The sequence below is a fragment of the Schistocerca americana genome, chromosome 5, assembly GCF_021461395.2.
Source record: "Schistocerca americana isolate TAMUIC-IGC-003095 chromosome 5, iqSchAmer2.1, whole genome shotgun sequence".
Taxonomy (NCBI): Eukaryota; Metazoa; Arthropoda; class Insecta; order Orthoptera; family Acrididae; genus Schistocerca; species Schistocerca americana.
Window position 1 is genome coordinate 387,335,850 of NC_060123.1, and position 20,916 is coordinate 387,356,765.

Here is a 20,916-nt window from a genome sequence, read left to right on the forward strand (position 1 = left end):
GTTGGCCCTGTAATTAGCGGGGAAGTTTCAGCTGTGTCGAAGAGAGCCTGCAATCACTGAGTCTGTGTTAAATTGTCCAAAAGGCTTTGTACACATCTGGAATTCACAATCTTTCGTAAAAGGAACAAATTGTCCACACGATTGATTCTCCCAATTGAATGCAGTGTTTAACAGTAATAATAAATGTAAAGATCTCTTACAGCTAGCCAGCTGCTGATTACCAAGACGAAGGACTCCACCAAAGATTCTATTTGGCTGATTGCACGTAATGAAATATTATCTTAAAAACTGTACATAGATAAAGGAGAGAAAGAGAGAGAGCGAATGAAAATAGAGATAATACTAATAATCCTCCATTAGTCTAACTTTTCGCCTGTCTTATCATGGATCAGCCAACAAATGGGAGGCCCTTACGTTACTGTACAGATTTATGTGTGAAGGTGAAGGGATCTTAAAGGCAACAGATACACGTCTATACAGACAAGACATTACACAAAGTTAGCGGCTAGCTGCATTCATCATCTATTCTGAGATGAAGAGACGGTAACTTATTATTATCCTTAACATTTTAAAAAATGTTAAAGGAGGACAATGAAATAATGTGTTCTTACCATATTCAAGCCCTAATGCCTTTCTTTCATGACATATGAAAGTATGTGATTCAACGAAAAATTTAGATCCCACTGGAATTGGTCCAAAACACATGTATAAATTATCAACAGCCAGATACAACAGATATTCATTGTTAGAAATCCCATTTTTAAGAATATTTTATATCACACTGGAACAATATGGAAAATTAGATTGCTGTTCGCCACATAGTGGAGGGGCTGGGTTTTCAGACAGGCACAGCGAAAAATGCTGCTGAAATATTTAATCTTTTGGAGAAAGTCCTTGTTCCAAACTACTTAATATGCACACACATTCACCCAAGTACAACTAGCACATACATGGGCACATTCTTTGGATGTTGTGGTCCAAATGCGACTGTACCTGACATGAGGAGCAATCTGCTTGGGAGGTTGGTGATGGTAAACAGGAGGCGTAGCATAGGGTGGGGTGAGAGACGGATAGCAGGGTAGGGGTGGGGGAATGGGACTGATGACCTCAGATGTTAAGTCCCATAGTGCTCAGAGCCATTTGAGCAAGGGGTGGGGGAAGATGCTGTGCTGCCTGTGGGAGCATGCAGGGGTATGGTGGGGACAGGATAGTGCTGCTAGGAGCAGTATGGACAGGATATAGTGAAGAAAGCAGTGGATCAAATAGCTAAAAAGATGATACCCAGTAGGAATTCTTGGATAGCACAGGATATACTGAATTTAATTGACAAATGGAGAAAAAATAAAAATGCAGCAATGAAGCAATTATAAGAGAATACAGATGTATAAAAGATGATATTGACAGAAAGTGAAAAATGGCTAAGCAGAAAAGGCTGCAGGACAAATGCAAACCTACAGAAGCATGCATAAGTACAGGAAAGACACATGCCACCTATAGCAAAATAAAAGAGACCTTTGGAGAAAAGAGAAATCATTTCACAAATGTCGGTTACTCAGATGCCAAGCCAGTACCAAGCAAAAAGTGAAAGCTAAAAGGTAGAAAGAATATCTAGAAGGTCTATAAAGAGAAATGACATTGAAGAAAATACAGAAAGGGAAGAGGAAGTAGTTGAAGATGAGATAGGAGATATGATACTACAAGAAGAATTTGCCAGAACACTGACAGACCTAAGTCAAAACAAGGCCTCAGGAGCATTGTGACATTCCCTTAGAATTATTGAGATTCTTGGCAGAGCCAGCCATGCCAAAACTATTCCACATGGTGTGTGAGATATATGAAACTGACAAAATACACTCAGATGTCAAGAAAAGTGTAATAACTCCAATTCAATAGGAACCATGTGATGACAGGAGTAAGTATTACCAAATTATTAAGTTAATAAGTCATGGTTGCAAAATGATGACACAAATTATTTACAGAAGAATGGAAAAACTGGTAGAAACTAACATGGGGGAAGAACAGTTTGGGTTCCAGAGAAATGTAGGATCACATGAGGCCATACTGACCCTATGATGTAGACAGATTTAGACTGCATAACGGCAAATGTATGTTTATAGCATTTGAAGATTCAAAGAAAGCTTTTGATAATGATAGGAATATAGTGTTTGAAATTCTGGAGGTGTCAAGGATAAAACACAAGGAGCAAAAAGTTATTTACAACTTGTGCAGAAGCCAGACTATCATTATAAGACTCAAAGGACATGAAAGGAAAGCAGAGGCCAAGAATAGAATGAGACTTGGTTGTAGCTTATCACCCATATTATTCGATCTCTACAATAAGCAGGCAGTAAAGGAAAGAAATTTGAAAGGAAAATTAAAGTTAGAGAAAAGAAGTCGAGGTTTGCTCATGACTTTGTAATTATGTCATAGATGGCAATGATCATGGAAGAGCAACAGATCTGAATGTATAGTGTCTTGTAAAGAGGTTATTAGGTAAACACAAACAAAATTAAAACAAGAGTAATAAAACATAGTTAAATTATGCCAAGCAATGTTGAGCGAATTAGATTAAAAAATGAAAACTGAAAGTAGCAGATGAGTTCGGTCGAGGGAGGGGGGGGGGGGGGGGGGGGGGTGAAGAAGGGTTGACGTAGAGAGGATATAAAATGCAGACTAGTTACAGCAAGAAATGCATTTCTGAGAAAGAGGAGTTTTCTAACAGAAAATATAAATGTAAATGTTACGAAGTCTTTTCTGAAATAGTTGTCTGGAGTTTAGCCTCATATGGAAGTGAAACATTGATGATAAACAGTACAGAAAAGAAGAGAATAGAAGTTTTTGAAATATGGTGCTACAGAATGTTGAAGATAAGATGGGTAAATCAAGCAACTAATGAGGAGGAGGTACTGAATCAAGATGGAGAAAAATAAGTTTCATGGCACAACTTGACTAAAAGAGAGGACACGTCCTAGGAATCAAAGAACTGCCAATTTGGTAATGGAAACAAATGTGGGAGGTAAAAATTGTAGAGGGAGACCAAGAGGTGAATACAATAAACAGGTTCAAATGGATGTAAGTTATGATAGCTATACAGAGATGAAGAGACTTGCACAGGCTAGACTAACACGTATAGCTGCATCAAAACAGTCTTTGGACTGAAGACTCCAATACAAGTCTTGATTATAGAATGTTCTCTTTTTCTCTTTCTTGTCAGAAATTTATGAAACAAAATGAATGAACATTAATTTCATTATAAACTCCAATATGAAAAAAGTTTTCCTTTTAATTATTTGAAATATAAAGTTTATCTGAGCATGTCATTAACACCCTGGTAAAGATCTCCACTAGAGCTGAACAAAAACTGCTTCTCACACAGTTGAATTTCAGTAATTAAGTACAAAGTAAATTACACAGTTTTGAAAAGGTAACAACAATAATAATACGATAAAAGACCACATACGTACATGTAGATAGCTCCAGTTATTAGAGCAAAAATGGTACCGAGTAAGAAGAAAGCACCTGGAAATGTCTCAAGCGTTGCTATATATGTTGTACTATACAATGGTCCAAATGCAAATGTTGTAATTCCTTCACAAATACCCATCAGAGAAAATGTTCTTCCTGTAGAATGAGAAGACAAAAATATTTAAAGTATCACATTTTTAAATATGTGCATTTATAGCATACATCTCATTTGAATGAATCATTTTTATATTAATTGAATAATGCTAATGTATACAAAGTAACAATGTTTCCTGTTTGTACCAGCAAATGTAGACAAGCTCTTTCCTAACACACTGTAGTGTGATATAAATAAATGAAAATTATGAAGGTTGCCTACCCCATCTTTCAAATGTAAGGAGAGTAACTTGCCATGCACAGGAAAGAAATCCAAAAAATTGGAAATGGATATTTGAGGTGTTATACATTGTTCATGAGGGCTGTTATTGGAGACTATCTTTCACTATCAGGTTATCTGGTAAAATCTGACTCCTTTATCCTTACTTTTAATAGAATAAAACTCCCAGAGTATATCAAGGCACTTTCCTTTATTTAATTGTATGGCTCTTCGTTGTCAACCCAATGCACTGTTTTAAATTCCAGCACTTTGGATACATCGTTGTGTAGGAGAGAAGTCACTTGTTGAAAATGTGGTAAGACAGCCCATGAAGGTATCATTTGTTCATCTCCTACAAAGTGTGTAATTGCTCTGAGTACTACCCTGTCTTGTGCAGGACTGCGGCCTTATCGTGAGGCTGAAAGATCTATAAGCCCATGCAGTGTACCACATCCATTACGTCTTTTATTTCAACTCTTAGAAAGCCTTTTTTGACAACTGATGCATCTGCACAAATGAGGTTACTAGCGTCAGCACTACTTCCTGCATTTGCAAGACATTTGTAAAGCTGCAGTTATTTCAGAGTCCCTTGGTCCTGTTGAGAATGTCAGTAAAACACACAGTTGCCAACAGTGCAGCAGTGCCAACACCTCTGAGGGCAGGGTCCAAGCCTTCCCAGGCTAAAAAAAGCCAACAGGAAGCTTCCACCTTGGGCAAAAATAGGTAGCAAACTATCAGACAATGTTGGTATCATTTGACCTGATGGTTCAACTGCTTCTGAGTCAATGGAATGTGAAGTCTGCCTGTGGCGACCATCTCACCCCAAAACTGAATCTCCATCTGTTGCAGGCACCCCTCCCTGGCAGAGTGTGCAACCAGCGCGGTAAATGGCACCCATACTGCATTGTAACATAATTGGTTTCAGGACTCATGCGGAGAAACTGAAACTCCTAGCACATGCATACCTTCTGCACTTGAGTTAACAAGAAACACATTTTAAAGTTAAGGATGTCCCTGTACTATTGGGCTATCCCATCCACCACAAGGGTCACTACTGCCAATGCCAGCCAGGATCCAGCATTCTGCTGCTGCCATATGAACATAGAGAGGGGGAAGTTAGACTTCAGGTCCAACAATTTTGAATTTTTCAATTATCCTTTCTCCTTGTGGGTGCTTGATTCAGCACTGCCTGAGGCTCACTACAGCGCAACTGGTCACAACCCAATCCCATATGTCTTGCTTTGACATTTGCAAGCAGCATCAGAGTGAATCCTCAAATGTTTTAATATGATGTGACAAACAGCCACATTCCCCACTCATTGAGAGAGGTAATTTTGATACCTCTCCCCAAACCTGAAAAGTACCAAATGTGTCCCAGTAGTTACTGGAATGTTGCCTTAACAAGCTGCATAGGAAAGACCTTGGAGCAAATGGTGAACCTTCATCCAGTCTGGGTGTTTGAGACGAGGCAACTCCTTATCCACTCCCAATGTGGATTCAAGTGATTTCAGTCCTCTTTTTGATGACCTGACCCTGCTACAGGTGGCTACCCAGCACGCTTTCCTATATAGACTTCACTGCACTAGTATATTCTTTGAAATCATTAAGGCATACAACACTAATTGGAGCCTCAGTATTCTAGGGCAGTTCCACAAATTGGGCTTTTGAGGCCACCTCTCCATCTTCATATGGTCCTTCCTCTTAGCAAGTTTTTAGGTTTCAGGTTGGTGATGTGCTGTTGGATCATTTTGACCAGGAGATTGGTGTTCCTCAGAGCAGAGTTTTAAGCAATACCCTCTCTGCCGTAGCCATAAACAGTGTCATGTGTACAGTACAGAGTCCTATACAATGTTCCTTATCTGTGGATGATTTTGGAATTTTCTGTTCCTCCTCCAATATTGCAACAACAACAGCAGTTTACAGTGCAGGGCTGTAAAGACAGGTTTTTAGTTTCCTGCAGAAAAATGTGTGTGTGATCAATTTAATCATTCTTGTCATATTTTTAATTTACCTGACATTCATATGAGGGACAGCATTCTACATTTTAAAGATCAGTGAGGTTTTTGGGCCCCATTTTTTACTTCAAACTATCATGGTTACCACACCTGAGAGACATGAAAACCAGGACCCAGAAGGTGCTGAGCATCTTAAGGTATCTTAGCCACAGGTCTCAGGGACTGCTTCAGCTTTATGGGGCTTTTGTGTGACTGAGGGTGTACAGTGTAAAAATCAGCCAGTTCTTCTTATCTGGGGATCACTGTTGCTATCCATCATGAGGGTATTAGGCTGGCCACACTTGCTGACAGTGCCAGCCCCGTACCAAGTGTCTGTGCTGAGGCTGGGGAATGATCAGTCACCATCCTGCAGCAGTTACTCATGTTGTGTCAGGCTGTAAGTTCCTTACTGCACCGAATTCACCAGCACGCCATACTATCACTTGTACATCTCTGGAATGACTTTTCTCCAGTCATCCATGAGTAAAAAGGCCATTTGGGATCTGTATTCAGCATGTGCTAGAGTCATTTGGTGTGAAGCAATTACAACCCCAAATCCAGGGTTTTAACCACCTGCCACCCTTATTACTACAGAGGGCCACATTAATTTTAGATTTAGTGCAGTACAGGAGAGACTGCACTTCTGCATACATTGGGGTGGCAAAAGTAATGTGATAGCATTATGCACACATACAGATGGCAGGAGTATCACGTACACAAGGGATAAAAGGGCAGTGCATTGGTGAAACTGTCATTTGTACTCAGGTGGTTCATGTGAAAAGATTTCTGACATGATTATGGCTGGACAACTGGAATTAACAGACATTGAAGGCAGAATGGTAGTTGGAACTAGATGCATGGGACATTCCTTTTCGGAAACTGTTAGGGAATGCACTGTATTGAGATAGACAGTGTCAAGAACGTGACAAGAATACAAAATTTCGGGTATTACCTCTCACTACGGACAACACAGTGGCCAATGCCCTTCATTTAATGACCGAGAGCAGCGGCGTTTGCCTAGAGTTGTCACTGCTAGCAGACTAGCAATACTGCATGAAATAAATACACCTTCATCTACATAAATACTCCACAAGCCACCAAGGGTGTGTGGTGGAGGGTACCCCATACCACTACTAGTCACTTCCTTTCCTATTCCACTCAAAAATAGAGCTAGGGAAAAGTGACTGTCTATATGCCTCCATGTGAGACCTAGTTTCTTGTCTCTTATCTTCATGGTCCTTACAAGCAATGTATGTTAGTGGCAGTAGAATCATTTGGCAGTCAGCTTCAAATACCAATTCTCTAAATTTCCTCCTCTATGTTCCTCAAAAAGAATGTTGCTTTCCCTCCAGTGATTCCCATTTGAATTCCCAAAGGATCTCCATAACACTTACATGTTGTTTGAACCTAATGGTAACATAACTAGGAATCGCTGTTTGAATTGCTTTGATGTTTTCCTTTAATCCCAAACACTCAAGCAGCACTCGAGAACAGGTCACACCAGTATCCTATATGAGGTCTCCTTTACAGATGAACCACACATTCCTAAAATTCTACCAATAAACCAAAATCGACCATTTGCCTTCCTTACTACAGTTCTCACATGCTCGCACCATTTCATATCGCTTTTCAATGTTATGCCCAGATATTTAAATGATGTGACTGTGTCAAGCAGGTCACTAGTAATGCTGTATCCAAACATTAAGGATTTATTTTTCTACTCATCTGCATTAACTTACATTTTTCTACATTTAGAGGTAGCTGCCATTCATCACACCAACTAGAAATTTTGTCTAAGTCATCTTGTATCCTCCTACAGTCACTCAGTTTTGACACCTTACCTGTACACCACAGCATCATCACACTGTTTGCCAAACCATTTATATATATGGAAAATAACAGCATTCCTATCACACTTCCCTGGGGCACTCCTGATGATCCCTTTGTCTCCAATGAAACCTCACTGATGAGGACACCATACTGGGTTCTATAACTTAAAAAGACATTGAGCCACTCACATATCTGTGAAGCTATTCCATATGCTTTTACTTTTGTTAATAGCCTGCAAAGGGGCACCGTGTCAGGTACTTTCTGGAAATCTAGAAGTATGTAGTCTGCCTGTTGCCCTTCATCCATAGTTTGCAGTGTACCACGTGAGAAAAGGGAGAGCTGAGTTTTGCACAAGTGATGTTGTCTAAAACCAGGCTAATTCATGGACATATGCTTCTCGCTCTCAAGAAAATTTGTTGTGTGCAAACTGAGAATATGTTCAAGGATTCTACAGCAAACTGAAGTTAGGAATGTAAGTCTAATTTTGTGGGACCTCAGAAAACAATGTGGGACATGTGACAAACTTACCCATTAGGATAGTGTGGCAAAATTTGACATTACTGGGCTATGCCAGTAGATAACTGATGTGAGTGCCTTTGCTAACAGCATGACATTGCCTACAGTGCCTCTCCTGGGATTGTGATCATAGGAGTTGGATCCTAGATGACTGGAAAACTGTGGCCGGGTCAGATGAGTCCTGGTTTCAGCTGGTAAGAGCTGATGGTAGGGTTCAAGTGTGGTGCAGACCTCATGAAGCTGTGGACCCACGTTGTCAACAAGGCACTGTGCAAGCTGGTGGTGGTTCGATAATGGTGTGGAGTGTGTTTACATGGAATGGACTGGAACCTCTGGTCCAACTGAAACAATCATTGACTGGAAATGGTAATGTTCAGTTAGTTGGAGATCATTTGCAGCCAATCAAGGACTTCATGTTCCCATCAATGATGGACTTTTTATGAATGATAATACACTATGTCACAGGGCCACAGTTGCTTGTGACTGGTTTGATGAGCATTCTGAACAATTTGAGTAAATGTTTTGGCCACACAGATCACCAAACATTAGTCCCATTGAACATTTATGGGACGTAATTGAGAGGTCAGTTCATGCACAAAATCCTGTGCTGGCACAACTTTTGCTATAGAGGTATTGTAGCTCAGTATTTCTGCAGAGGGCTTCCAATTACTTGTTGAGTTCATGCCACATCAAGTTTTAGCACTATCCTGGGCAAAAGGAGGCCCCACATGATATTAGGAGGTATCCCATGACTTTTGTCACATCAGTGCATGTATTTAATACACTATTTTATTACATTTTAACTGAGCACAGCAAGCCTGTTGCTGTATTTATGGATGATTCTAAAGAAGGGGACTCCAGTGGTTGAACTGTTGTTTTCCCTAATTGTGTCCTCAATGTTAAACTGTCTCAAGACATTACTGTCTTTGACATGGAGTTATACATGATCTTCCAGGAACTGGAGCCGATGAGATGTGTTTCGAGTGCTATATTCCTTGTCTGCTCTGACACCCTGAGTGCCCTTCACTCTCTACAATGCTTGTACCAAGATGGGTACAAGGGTATATTGGTGTTCTGGAAAAGAAAGGTGAATGTAGAAGCTAGGAAGCCATGTCGTGATCCTCAGATACTTCTATGTGCTATCCCCCTACATGCTCTCATCTCACTGTTGAGGTACAGACACATGTATTGATGGGAAGATAAGTGGCTGGTAGTGACAGACAACTAGTTGCATCTAGTAAAGTCTACAATGTGGCTGTGGTGCACCTCCTTTCAATCCTGCAGATGGGATGAGGTCCTCCTTATTCATCTTCACACAGACTACAGCCCTATGATGCATGGCTTTTTGCTTCAGCAAGAGAATTCTCCAAGGCTTGGTGCCTGTTGCATACAGGTCATTGTGCAACACATTTTACAAGATCACATTTATTTTCAGACCAAAGGGTGGCAACTCATTTGTCAATTGATTTGCCCTCCACTTTAATTGACAATCAATTAACTGTGTTACAACTTTGAAAATTTTGTGAATTGTCCAACTTATTCCCAAAAATTTTAGGGGGGCATTTTTAATGTGTTATTTCAGGGGCTATCTCATCCATGTCTTTGTGACCAGCCAGCCACATATCCTTGTCATCTTATTTTGGTTTTCCTCATGTTTTACTTAGATTTACTAAACAGTTTTAGAACATCTGAAAATTTTTAATGTCCCCTTCCACGATGTGAGCTAATGTGAGTGTATGGGTGATCATGTGTGAGATAGGAGGACAGTTAGTGCATTTTTATCTCTGATTGCTTTTTATCACTTTTCATGCATTTTTTCCATTTTAACCACATTTGTTTCTGCTAATGTCATATGGGTGCTGATAACCTCATCATAGGGCGTAACATGTAACAATATTATGATAGTTACATACCACATTTTTCAAATGTAAAGAGAGGGAATTGTCATACACATGAAGGAAATTAAAAAATTTGAAACAGATATCGGAGGTGCCCTGAAGTGTTTTTGAGAGCTAGTATTGGACGCTATCCTCCACCTTAGGGCCATAAATGGTGAAAATGTTCAGAAACCCTTTTCATGCAGGTTATTTAGAGTCAATAATTATATAAAAATGTAGATATTCAGGTAAGCAGCCTTCTTATTCATTCTACCTACATATATGTCTATATGCATCATCTGCAAATTTCTTTAAAGTGCATGGCAGAGGTTGCTTCCTATTGCACCAGTTATTAGGACTTCTTTCCATTCCATTCATGATTGGAGTGTGAGAAGAACATTTAATCCACTGTAATTACTTTAATATTGTCCTCATTACACCTACAGGAATGATATGTATGAATTTGTTGTATACTGCTAGATTCATTACTTGAAGCTGGTCCTTGAAACTCTGTAACTAGCCTCTATAAGGGAAGTTTGCATCTATCTTCAGGGTAAAACAAACCTTTGTATGTGTCAGTATCCCTGGTTAGTTCTATTTGGTATGGTCCCAAACATTTCAGGAGTATTCTAGGATGGGTCACATGAGTGTTTGGCAAGCAATCTCCTTTGTAGACTGATTGTATTTCCTTCGTATTCTACCAATGCCCTAAAGTCTACCACCTGCTTTACCTATAAGTGAGCATATTGATCATTTCATTTCATATCCCTACAAACTGTTACACTCAGATATTTGTATGAGTTGGCTGATTCCATCTATGATTCATTGATGTTTTAGTTACAGGATACTGTGCTGTTTTTAAATTTTGCATCAGTCATTCATATCAACAGTTGGAACGAGATGTTGGCTATTTCAGGATTTCTGAATCATTGTGTAGCTTTGAATTTTATTAGCAATGTTGGGAGAATAATAGTGTCCTCAGCACATTGAGTATAGAGGAGAAATATCATGATATCACATATGATGGCTCTATGGAGAAATAGGTAGCAAACTTAAAGTAAAAATTAAATCAGGTTAGTTTCAAACAATACGAGAGTGACAAGTACACAGAAAGCAACTGTCAATGTTTAAGCAATGTTTAAGGGGATTGTATTTGTAAATTGTAACATGTTCAAAAATTTTACTCTGTGTTTTGTTGTACTAACAATTATTACATCTGCCTCCTTAGCTAACTGGTCAGTGGATCTGACTGCCGTGCAGCAGGCCTCGGTTCAATTCCTGGTAGGTGGAGATTATCTCTGCTTGGGGACTATGTGTTGTTTTGTCGTCCTCATCATTTCATCATAATCAACATGCAAGTCACCCAATGAGGTATCAACTGAAAAGACATGCAACTTGGCAGCTGAACTTCTGCAGGTGGAGGCTGCGACCCTCAATGCCATATGGTCATTTCATTTCATTTCAACAAATATTATGAATAGTATATATTTAAGTTCACCCAATGATACAAGAATGAGGAGGAAACAGTGGGTCAGAGAGATGCCAGTGCTTAATAGCCTCCAAAGGGCTCGTTTACTTTGTGAGTATGTGTCATGGTGAGCAAGGAGCTTCAAACTGGCTGTTATTTTTCTTCTTTTCTTGAATCACAATCAACTTCTACTTTGTTTATTATGAAGGCTCTCTAGCTAGTTTATTCATGAACTGTGACCATGTAATCTGCATTAGACTAAACAAAATTAGTTTATTATGACATGAATATAGATGTGGAATCTGGAAGTCCAGTAAATTTTTTGTATTTAGAGAAAATAGCTGAGTTTTTCCTACTTTGTGTGTAAATGTAGAGAATCAGTGTTACTGCATATTTCTATTTTGTGGTATAGAAACTGAATACTATCTTGAAATGCAACATTGTGTTGCTGGTGTTTAGTAAAATCTGTGTTGAAAATAGATACTGTAGCATCTGCTATGTGTGTTGAGTCATCAATCAAGACTAGTGACAACTAGTGATGTGATGTGTATCTGGTGTGGTAGTGTCGTTTGTGCACAGTATCAAGTGATCACAGATGTCAAACAACTTCTGTGTAGCTGTGCCTTCTGATTTCTATGTGTTAATTATTCCTTGGTATATGTCTTGTATGTTCCATGCTTTTAGTTCCATATTGTCTGACACTCTGGGCTAACAGTAGTAACTAGTTCTGTTCATTCAAATCATTCTTATGCTCAGGAACATTTTTGCTACTGGCTGAACATTCAAGAGACAATCCATTGTCACTTGTAACAATGTGTTTATGTGGTAGTAAGCAACCAGCAACTTATCAGTAAAGATTTGTCAATCCAGCTCAGGTTCTGTCTTAGACAGAACACTTATTCAAATGTGGTCAGTCAAATTATGCTGTATTCAACAAGTGTTGACCCCAATGTGATCTGAGCCAATGAATAGAAAGCTAAAATCCTGCTGGATTTATCGCTTGGAAAGATGTCTGTGGAACCAATGGTGTCCAGGTTAGCAGTCTGTTTAAATTCCTTCTGGCCTAACAATCCTGTGGTGTGGTTTGAGCAGGTGAAAAGAGGCTTTCACTGCACAGGAATCACAGCTGATTCCATGAAATTCACTCTCATTGTGAACCAGCTTGACCACTGTTTCATCACAGAGGTTCAAGATGTAATTATTGTGCCATCACAGAAAAACTTATAATAGAAACTTTCAATCGGATATTTACAGCATCTCAAGAGGATTGTATACAGCAGATAGTGATCCAGGAATACATAAATAATCACAAGCTGTCACATTATTTGTGTTATTTGTGGAGCAAGGTGGATACAATTACTGTCCCCGACAAGTTGCTATGCACCTTGTGAAGCAGTTGACTACCACTGCAGGTCAAAGCAGTCATGGTGTCACAGATGCGTATGTTGTTGGACCATGTGGCAGAACTCACAGATCAGATCCAAGAGGCCATTGCACCTGCTGAGGTCAGTGCAATGATGCTGCTGAGATGGCATTACTGGAGGAAATCCCGGAGCCATTCATTGTCCAATATGGCATTATCTGACATTGACCAACCCATGTGCTGATACCACCATAAGTTTGGCGAGCAGGTCTGGAAGTATGCAGCCCCTTTCTCACACCCAAATTGCAGTGGAAGTCAGTTTATGGTGCAATTGGCTGCCCCATGAAGTCGTGATGCCTGTTTATCAGTGATGGATGAGATGGTCAATAATACCTAATAGATACCAGTTCAGACTTGAACATCTTACCTTGTACATCAGTGTACTGTTACAGACCACTAACTTCATTCTGTTTGTCCACTGCTAATAACCCATCCATCTCCACCTATGGAAGTGAATTTGAGATGACAGCAACAGTTCACCTGGGATTTCAACATCACATATGTTATGGAAGCCATCATAGCAGCTGATATCTTGGCACATTGCTGCCTCATGCCAGATATGTCCAATGCTCAGCTGGTTCATGGTGTTACTGTTCTGATGGCTGCAAGATTCCACCAAGATGCAATTGTGCACAGAACTAAGCTGACTCAGGTATCAGACACAGAGTATTCTTCTTTATTAAGTCAATTTCCTTTGTTGACTATACCTCCAGTGCACCTACACAAGTGCCTCACAATACAGTGCATCATGTAAGGACTACCAATAGTCCATCAGTATCTTGCAGGTCTAGGTACTTGTCACATAATCATCTGGCCATTGCCAAGGCAGAATGTGACACATTGCTTAAGGAAGGAATAATTCAACTGTCAGGTAGCTGTGCTAGTCCATTCTACATCTTGTTCCAAAGAAAGGAGGAGCAAGATGCCCATGTGGTGATTATTGCACACTCAGTTCCAAAATAGTGCACAATCGCTACCTTGTACCATTGTTGTATGACTACAATTAACAATTATGCATTACATAGAGTGATGATATTTAGTATTTTGCTCTGCTCTAAAGCTCATACACAGATTCCTGTGATGGAGGAAGAGATTTAGAAGACAGCAGTTATTACTTCTTAAGAGCAAATTCATGGCTTTCGGCAGAGATGTATGGACTCCGTCCTGCAAGGCCTGCCATTTTTCATCATATCGATGATATACTCATGTGCTCAGCCACCGAAGACCAACAACACAGGCACCTTAAAGAGTTACTAAAACGTTTTGAACAGTATGGTGTGGTGTTTAACATGGCCAAGTGGGTTTTTGGACAACCTGAATTTATTTTCATAGGCCACTGGATATCACCTGCAGGCTCCCTACCATTGACAGAGATGGTCGAAGCTATTCTGCAAGTGACAAGTATGACTACAATAAAGGAATTGTGTTGCTTCCTAGGAATGGTAAACTTTCATCACTACCATCTACTGCATGTCACAGAACTGCAAAACTACTACTCTATGCAGTAACTTACTGGCTGAAAGGTCCAATGCAGTACCCCACTGTAGTGGTTGGAGGCAATGTACCCTACACTGCCACTGAGGCTGCAAACCAAGAAATGGTGGATGAAGCACTCCTGGCACATCCCAAGCTTCACTCACCTTTAGTGTTGGTAGTAGATGCAAGTCAAACAGCTGCCAGTGTGGCATTGAAGCAAATGTCAGATGGATCATGGCAACGGATCCCGCACAGTGGAACCTTGCATAGTGAGCATAACTCATTCCAGAATCTTACTCATAGTGCAAAACACTTGTTAAGTGAAACAGTTTATCCATACAAATTAATGTAATACATGATAATGCATTACATGCAGAAAAAGTACTGAAAGTTTTATCTTATTCATGACATTTATTCAACAAAAATTATACATGCAGTTATGTACTTTATTATTCAAAATACATAACTAATTCAATTTAGTAGGCAGCTGTCTATAGTAATTTATTTCTGCCAATGCTTCGTCACTTGGCAAAAATGTGACACAGCATTATCGTCAAATAAATCTGTAGCACACATAGCCACCATTTTACTGGAGTGACAATTTTCAGTGTGCATTGCAACTAGTTCCCATGCTTTCAGCATTTCTCTTATGGCGCCAGAAAATTGCTATTACTGCCTCCTCCCCTCCTTCTCCTCCACCTCCTCCTACTCCTCTGAACAACTGCTCTCCACAGCTTTCTGCTGTGAAACACATTACAACTCCATAAGCTCTTTAGAGGTCATTTCTTGGCTGTGATCTTCCACAAGCTAATTGACATCATTGTTATCCACATCTAATCCCATGCTCTTGGCCAAAGATGCAACCTCATTGACTGCAGGCTCAACAGGTACTGACTCAAATGCCTCAGAGTAACATTCAACAGTGCACTACAGCCAAAGCCTGTACCAAGGAGAAGTGAGAGTTCTCTTGCTAACCCCTTCCCATGTCTTTTCAAACATCATTATGCAGGCAATGACGGTGAAGTGATATTTCCAAAACTCTCTGAGAGTGAGATTGGTAGCATCAGTCAACTCAAAGCAATGCTCAAAGAGTGCTTTGGTGTAGAGCTTCTTAAAGTTAGAAATAATCTGCTGGTCCATAGGCTGGAGTAACAGAGTGGTGTTGGGAGGCAGAAATTGGATCTTGATGAATTGAAATTCTTCAAGGAGGTGTTCTTGCAGGCCTGGAGAATGGTCAGGGATGTTGTAAATAACAAGCAAGACATAGAGTGGCAGCTTCATCTCAAGTAAATATTTTTTCACTGAAGAACCAAACACTTCATTGATCTAATCACAACAAAGATCACATCTCACCATGCCTCATTGTTGGACCTCCATATCACATTTAATCTGCTGTTCTGGACTTTACACTTCTTGAAGGCTCATGGCATTTCTGAATGGTACACAAGCAGCAGTTTAATTTTTAAATCGGCACTTGCATTGGCACAGAATAGCAGTGTGATACAGTCTTTCATTTGCTTGTGACCTTGCAATGTGTTCTCCTCTGCTATTATAAAGGTAAGCTTCAGCATCTTTTTCCAGACTAGACTTGTCTCATCACAATTAAGACCTGCTCTGACAGATAATCCCCAGAATCTATGAGCATCTTGAAGTTACTGATGAAGTTCTCTGCTACCTTTCTGCCAGAGCTGACTGCTTCACCATGCCTCACAATGCTGTGGATCCTGGTTCTTCTCTTAAACTCCTCAAACCACGCATTGCTTCCCCCAAACACTTCTTCAGCCACTGATGATCCTGACATCTTCTTAACAGGGTCAGCAAAAATCATTCTCACCTTCTCACAAATGATGTTCTTGTTAATAGTATCACCTTGCAATTGCTTATCATTTATCCACATAAGAAGCAACCTCCCAACATCATCCAGAATATGAAACCATTGTTTAGATACTCTTGTCCCTCCCTTTGAAACATCTATTTCCTTAATTTTGTCCTTGTTATTGAGCATAGGGCAAATAGTTGATGTAGACCAATTGTATGTGTGTGCTAAATCAGCAATACTCACATCACGTTTGCATTTTTCATTGATTTTATGTTTCAGTCCTAAGGTCATTTTCTTTCTCTTATGGTCATCTTCTTGTGGCTTTATCTTTGGGGACATTTTTATGAAGGTTACTAAAATTTGCACACAAAAAAATACTGTGTGAACATGAGTTTAGAAAAATATGTTATCACAAGCTGCACTAAGATGGTAGCATAAAGAGTGCTAAACCCAGACTGCAGTACATACTCAACACATTATTCATATGCTGCTATTGACAGTCAAAAGTGTTCATATTGTTGAATGTTTCTCCCGCCGCATGCGAACAGCTGGTGACATCACACTAAATCATCGTCACTCATTATGTGAAACATCATTCATTAAGTGAGTAATTTTTTTACAATTTTTTTTGCTCATTATGAGTATTGCACATTATGAGAGGTGCTCATTAAATGAGGTTCCATTGTACTTCTCACAATAATTGTCACCACTGCAACAGAAGTGGAACATATATGACTGTGATCTCCAGGGCATGCACGAGGTGCTAATATACTTCTGGCCACAGATCAAGGCAAGAGAGTTTATATGATCTACGTCAATCACAAGCCATAGATCTATGCTTTTGAGCAAAACAGTAACAACTGCTTGCCTCAGCTTTACAGTCATCTTGAGTTCATAAACAAATATAGGATGGACATCAAACAGGCAATGTGTTGGCTGGCAATCTTTTGTGTGTCAACAGTGTGGCAAAAACTATAGATTTTTTGGAATTAGCCAGAGCCCAGCAGGAGGATCAAGAACTCAAGACTTTCATCAATGACACCACTTCATGGTTGAAGTTAAAATGTGTTGATGTTCTTGGCAATGATGTATAATTCTACTGTGATGTTTCTTACTGACTATGTTTTGGCCACAAGTGTTTGACAAATTTTACAACCTGCACCAACATGGAGCTCATCCAACTTTCTGTCTGCCTTTGCAGCACTTTGTATGGCCTGGGATGGAGAAAGACTTCCAGGAGTGGACATGAACTTGTCCACAGTGTCAGAATTGTAAAGTTATCTGCCATTTGCATGTACGAGCTGGTGATATCCCAGAAACAACAACACATTTTGCATACATTCACCTAGATGTTATAGGTCTGCTTCCTCCCATCAGACAGTGAGCAGTATTTGCTCACCATGATAGATCACTTTACATCATGGTTGAAAGCCGTGCCAGTGGACATCACCACATGTCCTTAGCCTCAGCATTCACTTCAGTGTGACTTGCAAGATTTGGCTGCCCATTGCACTTAACTATTGACCATGGCCAACAGTCTGAATCATATCTGTCTGCACAGCTGGCAAGGTTCTGTGGGTATGTGCATCAGATGACAACCAGCTACCACCCCACCAACAAGGGAATAATCGAGTACTGGCACCATTCTCTGAAGGCAGTACTCACATGACATGGAACTGCCTGGACATCTGCACTTCTGATACTTTTTCTGGGACTATGAACCACTTACAAACCAGACAACAGCTCCTCATGTACAGAACTGGTCTATTGTGAAACATTGCATCTCCGTGGAGAATTTGTCAATGCCAGTTCTCTGCACGCAATTATGTAAAACCAGTAGATTTTCTGTGTCATTTATGAGACCACATCACTCAGCTCCAACCACGCAGGGCCAGCAGGCAGTTACATGCACTGTGATTCAGACAGCTGCTCACACATAATGCTCTGAATGGACAATGTAAAGCTTCCCTTGGAAGTCTCTTATACTGGCTCATATCACATCTTAAGAAGAGGTACACAGACATTGGATGTTGCTGTAAGTAAGAACTCCACAACTATGTCAATAGACTGTGTAGAACATTTTCCATGAGGCAGCACCAACCATTGCAGGCTCAAGACCACAGCATCATCCAGAACCAACTCCAGCGTCTCCACTGGAGCTGCATTGGCCAGCTGCTAGGAGCAACAAAAGACCCACAACACATGGCCTGGCTAACATGTGTATTTTCTAACCCATGTCTGAAATGATTTTATGCTTCCAAGAAGAAGGCTGATGTAGCATCTACTACATGTGTCATGGCCATCAATCAAGATTTGCACCAACCAGTGATGTTATGTGTATCCAGTGTGGTAGTTTCTTCCGTGCATGGTATCAAGTCATTGCTGATGTCAAACAGCTTCCGTGTTAGCCATCAGGGGTGCAGTGTTTTCTATATGTGATTGTGATTTCTACATGTTATTTATTCTTTGGTATGTTAATTTTATGTGTTTTGTATGTTCAATGCATGCTTTTAGTTTTGTTCTGTACTGTCTGTCATTCTGGGTTATGTTAGTAACTATTTGTGTTCATTCAAATCATCTTTACACTCAGCAATGGTTTTGCTGTCAGTTGAGCATTCCTGATAATTTGTTGCTGCCTGTAATGATCTATTAATGAATTAGTAAGCAACCAGTTATTTATCAATAAACATTTGTCAGTCCAACTCAATTTCTGTCACAGACTGAATGTGTATTCAAAGACTAGTCAGCCAAATTATGCTATACCTGACAATAGGTTAAGATAAGTTGCCCCAGTTAGAAAGAATGAAAGTTTATAATGATAAGTTTTGCTGAAGTTGGAAGGGATAGCATTTGATTATGTAAGAAATGGAGAAAGTGTTATGAATTTTGATGAATCATGGCAAGAGAATTTTGTATTAACATGAGATGTGTTATAGGAGACCAGAGTTCAGTTAGGGTTCTTGCCAGTGGGTAGTCAAAAAGAATGAGATTGTGACTTTGTATTAACATAAAAGTAAAATCATATAAAAATTTCAGCTCAGTAAAAGTAATTTTTTTGGTAAGTAATTAGTTACATGCTTCAAAGACAATAGCAGAAAAGAGTAACTAATGTAAAATCTGTGAATACACTGGTCTGCGTATCAAAAATTTATTTATGAGGTCACAGGTTTCTTAGGGGATCTTTTATATTCAATACATTTTGAATTCAAAAATGCAACTCACTTTGCTCAATCAGGTCATGTTTCTTTGCTACCTCAATATTTAGTTAGTAGCCTGTTGGGTATAAAATCCAGTCAAGTATTTGAATTATTTCTATGTCATACAGCTACATCAACTATATGAAATTCAAATAAATGTACTTAATAATGAGGAAACAGTACTGTGTTTTGTTTAAGGTCTTGAAACAATTAGAGGTACAGTCATAGCCGACATCTCTGTATAAACAGATGGAGTTGGAACTCTGTAGGAGAGAGAGGTGGGGTTGAGATGATCTGGCTTCTAGCTTGTAGCACCCTGCAGGCTAGTATGACCTGAGGTCTCCGAGTGAAAGCAACATTGTTAAGAAATGAATAGAAAGTGAAAGAATCACCCTAACCAATTTTTCTACATTTATGGTAAAGTCATCATGCCAAATAGGTAGTTAAAAATTAGTCCTTTTTTTGTACAAAATGTGTCATGCATACTTTGAAGTTGAAGGAAGAAGGAAGAAAAGATAGGTTTAACATCCTATTAACATCAGGGTCAGTAGAGACAGATTGTGTCAAGGATACAGAAAGAAATTGCCTGTGCCCTTTCAAGGGAACCATCCTGCCATTTGCATAGAGCAATTTAGGGAAATCATGGAAGATCTAAATATGGATGGCTGGATGTGGGTTTGAACCATCATCCTCTTGAATGCAAGTCCAGTGTGCTAACCATTGTGCCACCATGCTTGGTACTTTGAAATTAAAATTGGTGATGAGAACAAGCCCTTTGCACCACATGTAAGCTGCAAAATGTATTGAAAGTTTGTGGTGCTGGAGCAAAAAGCAACAGATGTGGCCCAATTTTGGTGTACCTATGATTTAGAGGGAAGGAAATCATACTGCTGAGTGTTATTTCTGCATGACAAATTTACAGGGTAAGTTAATGACTGGTTCTCATGAACTTAATTTGTCTCTTTAAGAGAGCTGTTTAAATTACTTAAAATAAGTATCTTATCTGAATTAACTTAATGAATATATCTCCTTTTACTTTTAGAAATAAACCAAAAGAACAAAGAGAGCATAAAATATCCAGACTTGCTGTCATAGGACCAGTGCCTCATGAATCAGGATTTCTGATTCCAGCATCCCCTGATAACCAGAGTGACTTTTCTGACCCTGATGATGAAATGCATGAAGAGGATATTGGGGATATTGGTGATTCGTATGGAACCCCCTAAGATTCATGCCAGCCCAAAACCCCTAATCCAAGCTCAACTACATTATTTGACATGATATTTGTGCTTATACAAAAAATCTGCCCAGATACTAGGGTCATGTCTTCATGAAAGTAGACTGTTAGCTCCTGCAACAGCCTTCTGTTGGTGCTGTAGTCACGAAGATGAGTTTCAACAGTATTTCAGAAAGGATGAAGAAGCTTCTCTGGTTCACTGTAATGACACTGGTGGTTTCATTGAAGCTTTGGGTATAAT

The 20,916-nt window shown here is 39.6% G+C and overlaps 1 protein-coding gene across 5 annotated transcripts in view; it reads right to left on the minus strand.

Annotated features, from left to right (window-relative positions):
- Nucleotides 1–20,916, minus strand: part of LOC124615657 (proton-coupled folate transporter-like) — a 257,418-nt gene that overhangs the window by 7,662 nt on the left and 228,840 nt on the right. For all 5 annotated transcript variants that reach the window (XM_047143675.1, XM_047143676.1, XM_047143678.1 and 2 more), the window contains exon 6: nucleotides 3,465–3,621. In XM_047143675.1, the coding sequence (XP_046999631.1) occupies nucleotides 3,465–3,621 (157 nt within the window). The remainder of the gene's footprint in view (nucleotides 1–3,464; nucleotides 3,622–20,916) is intronic.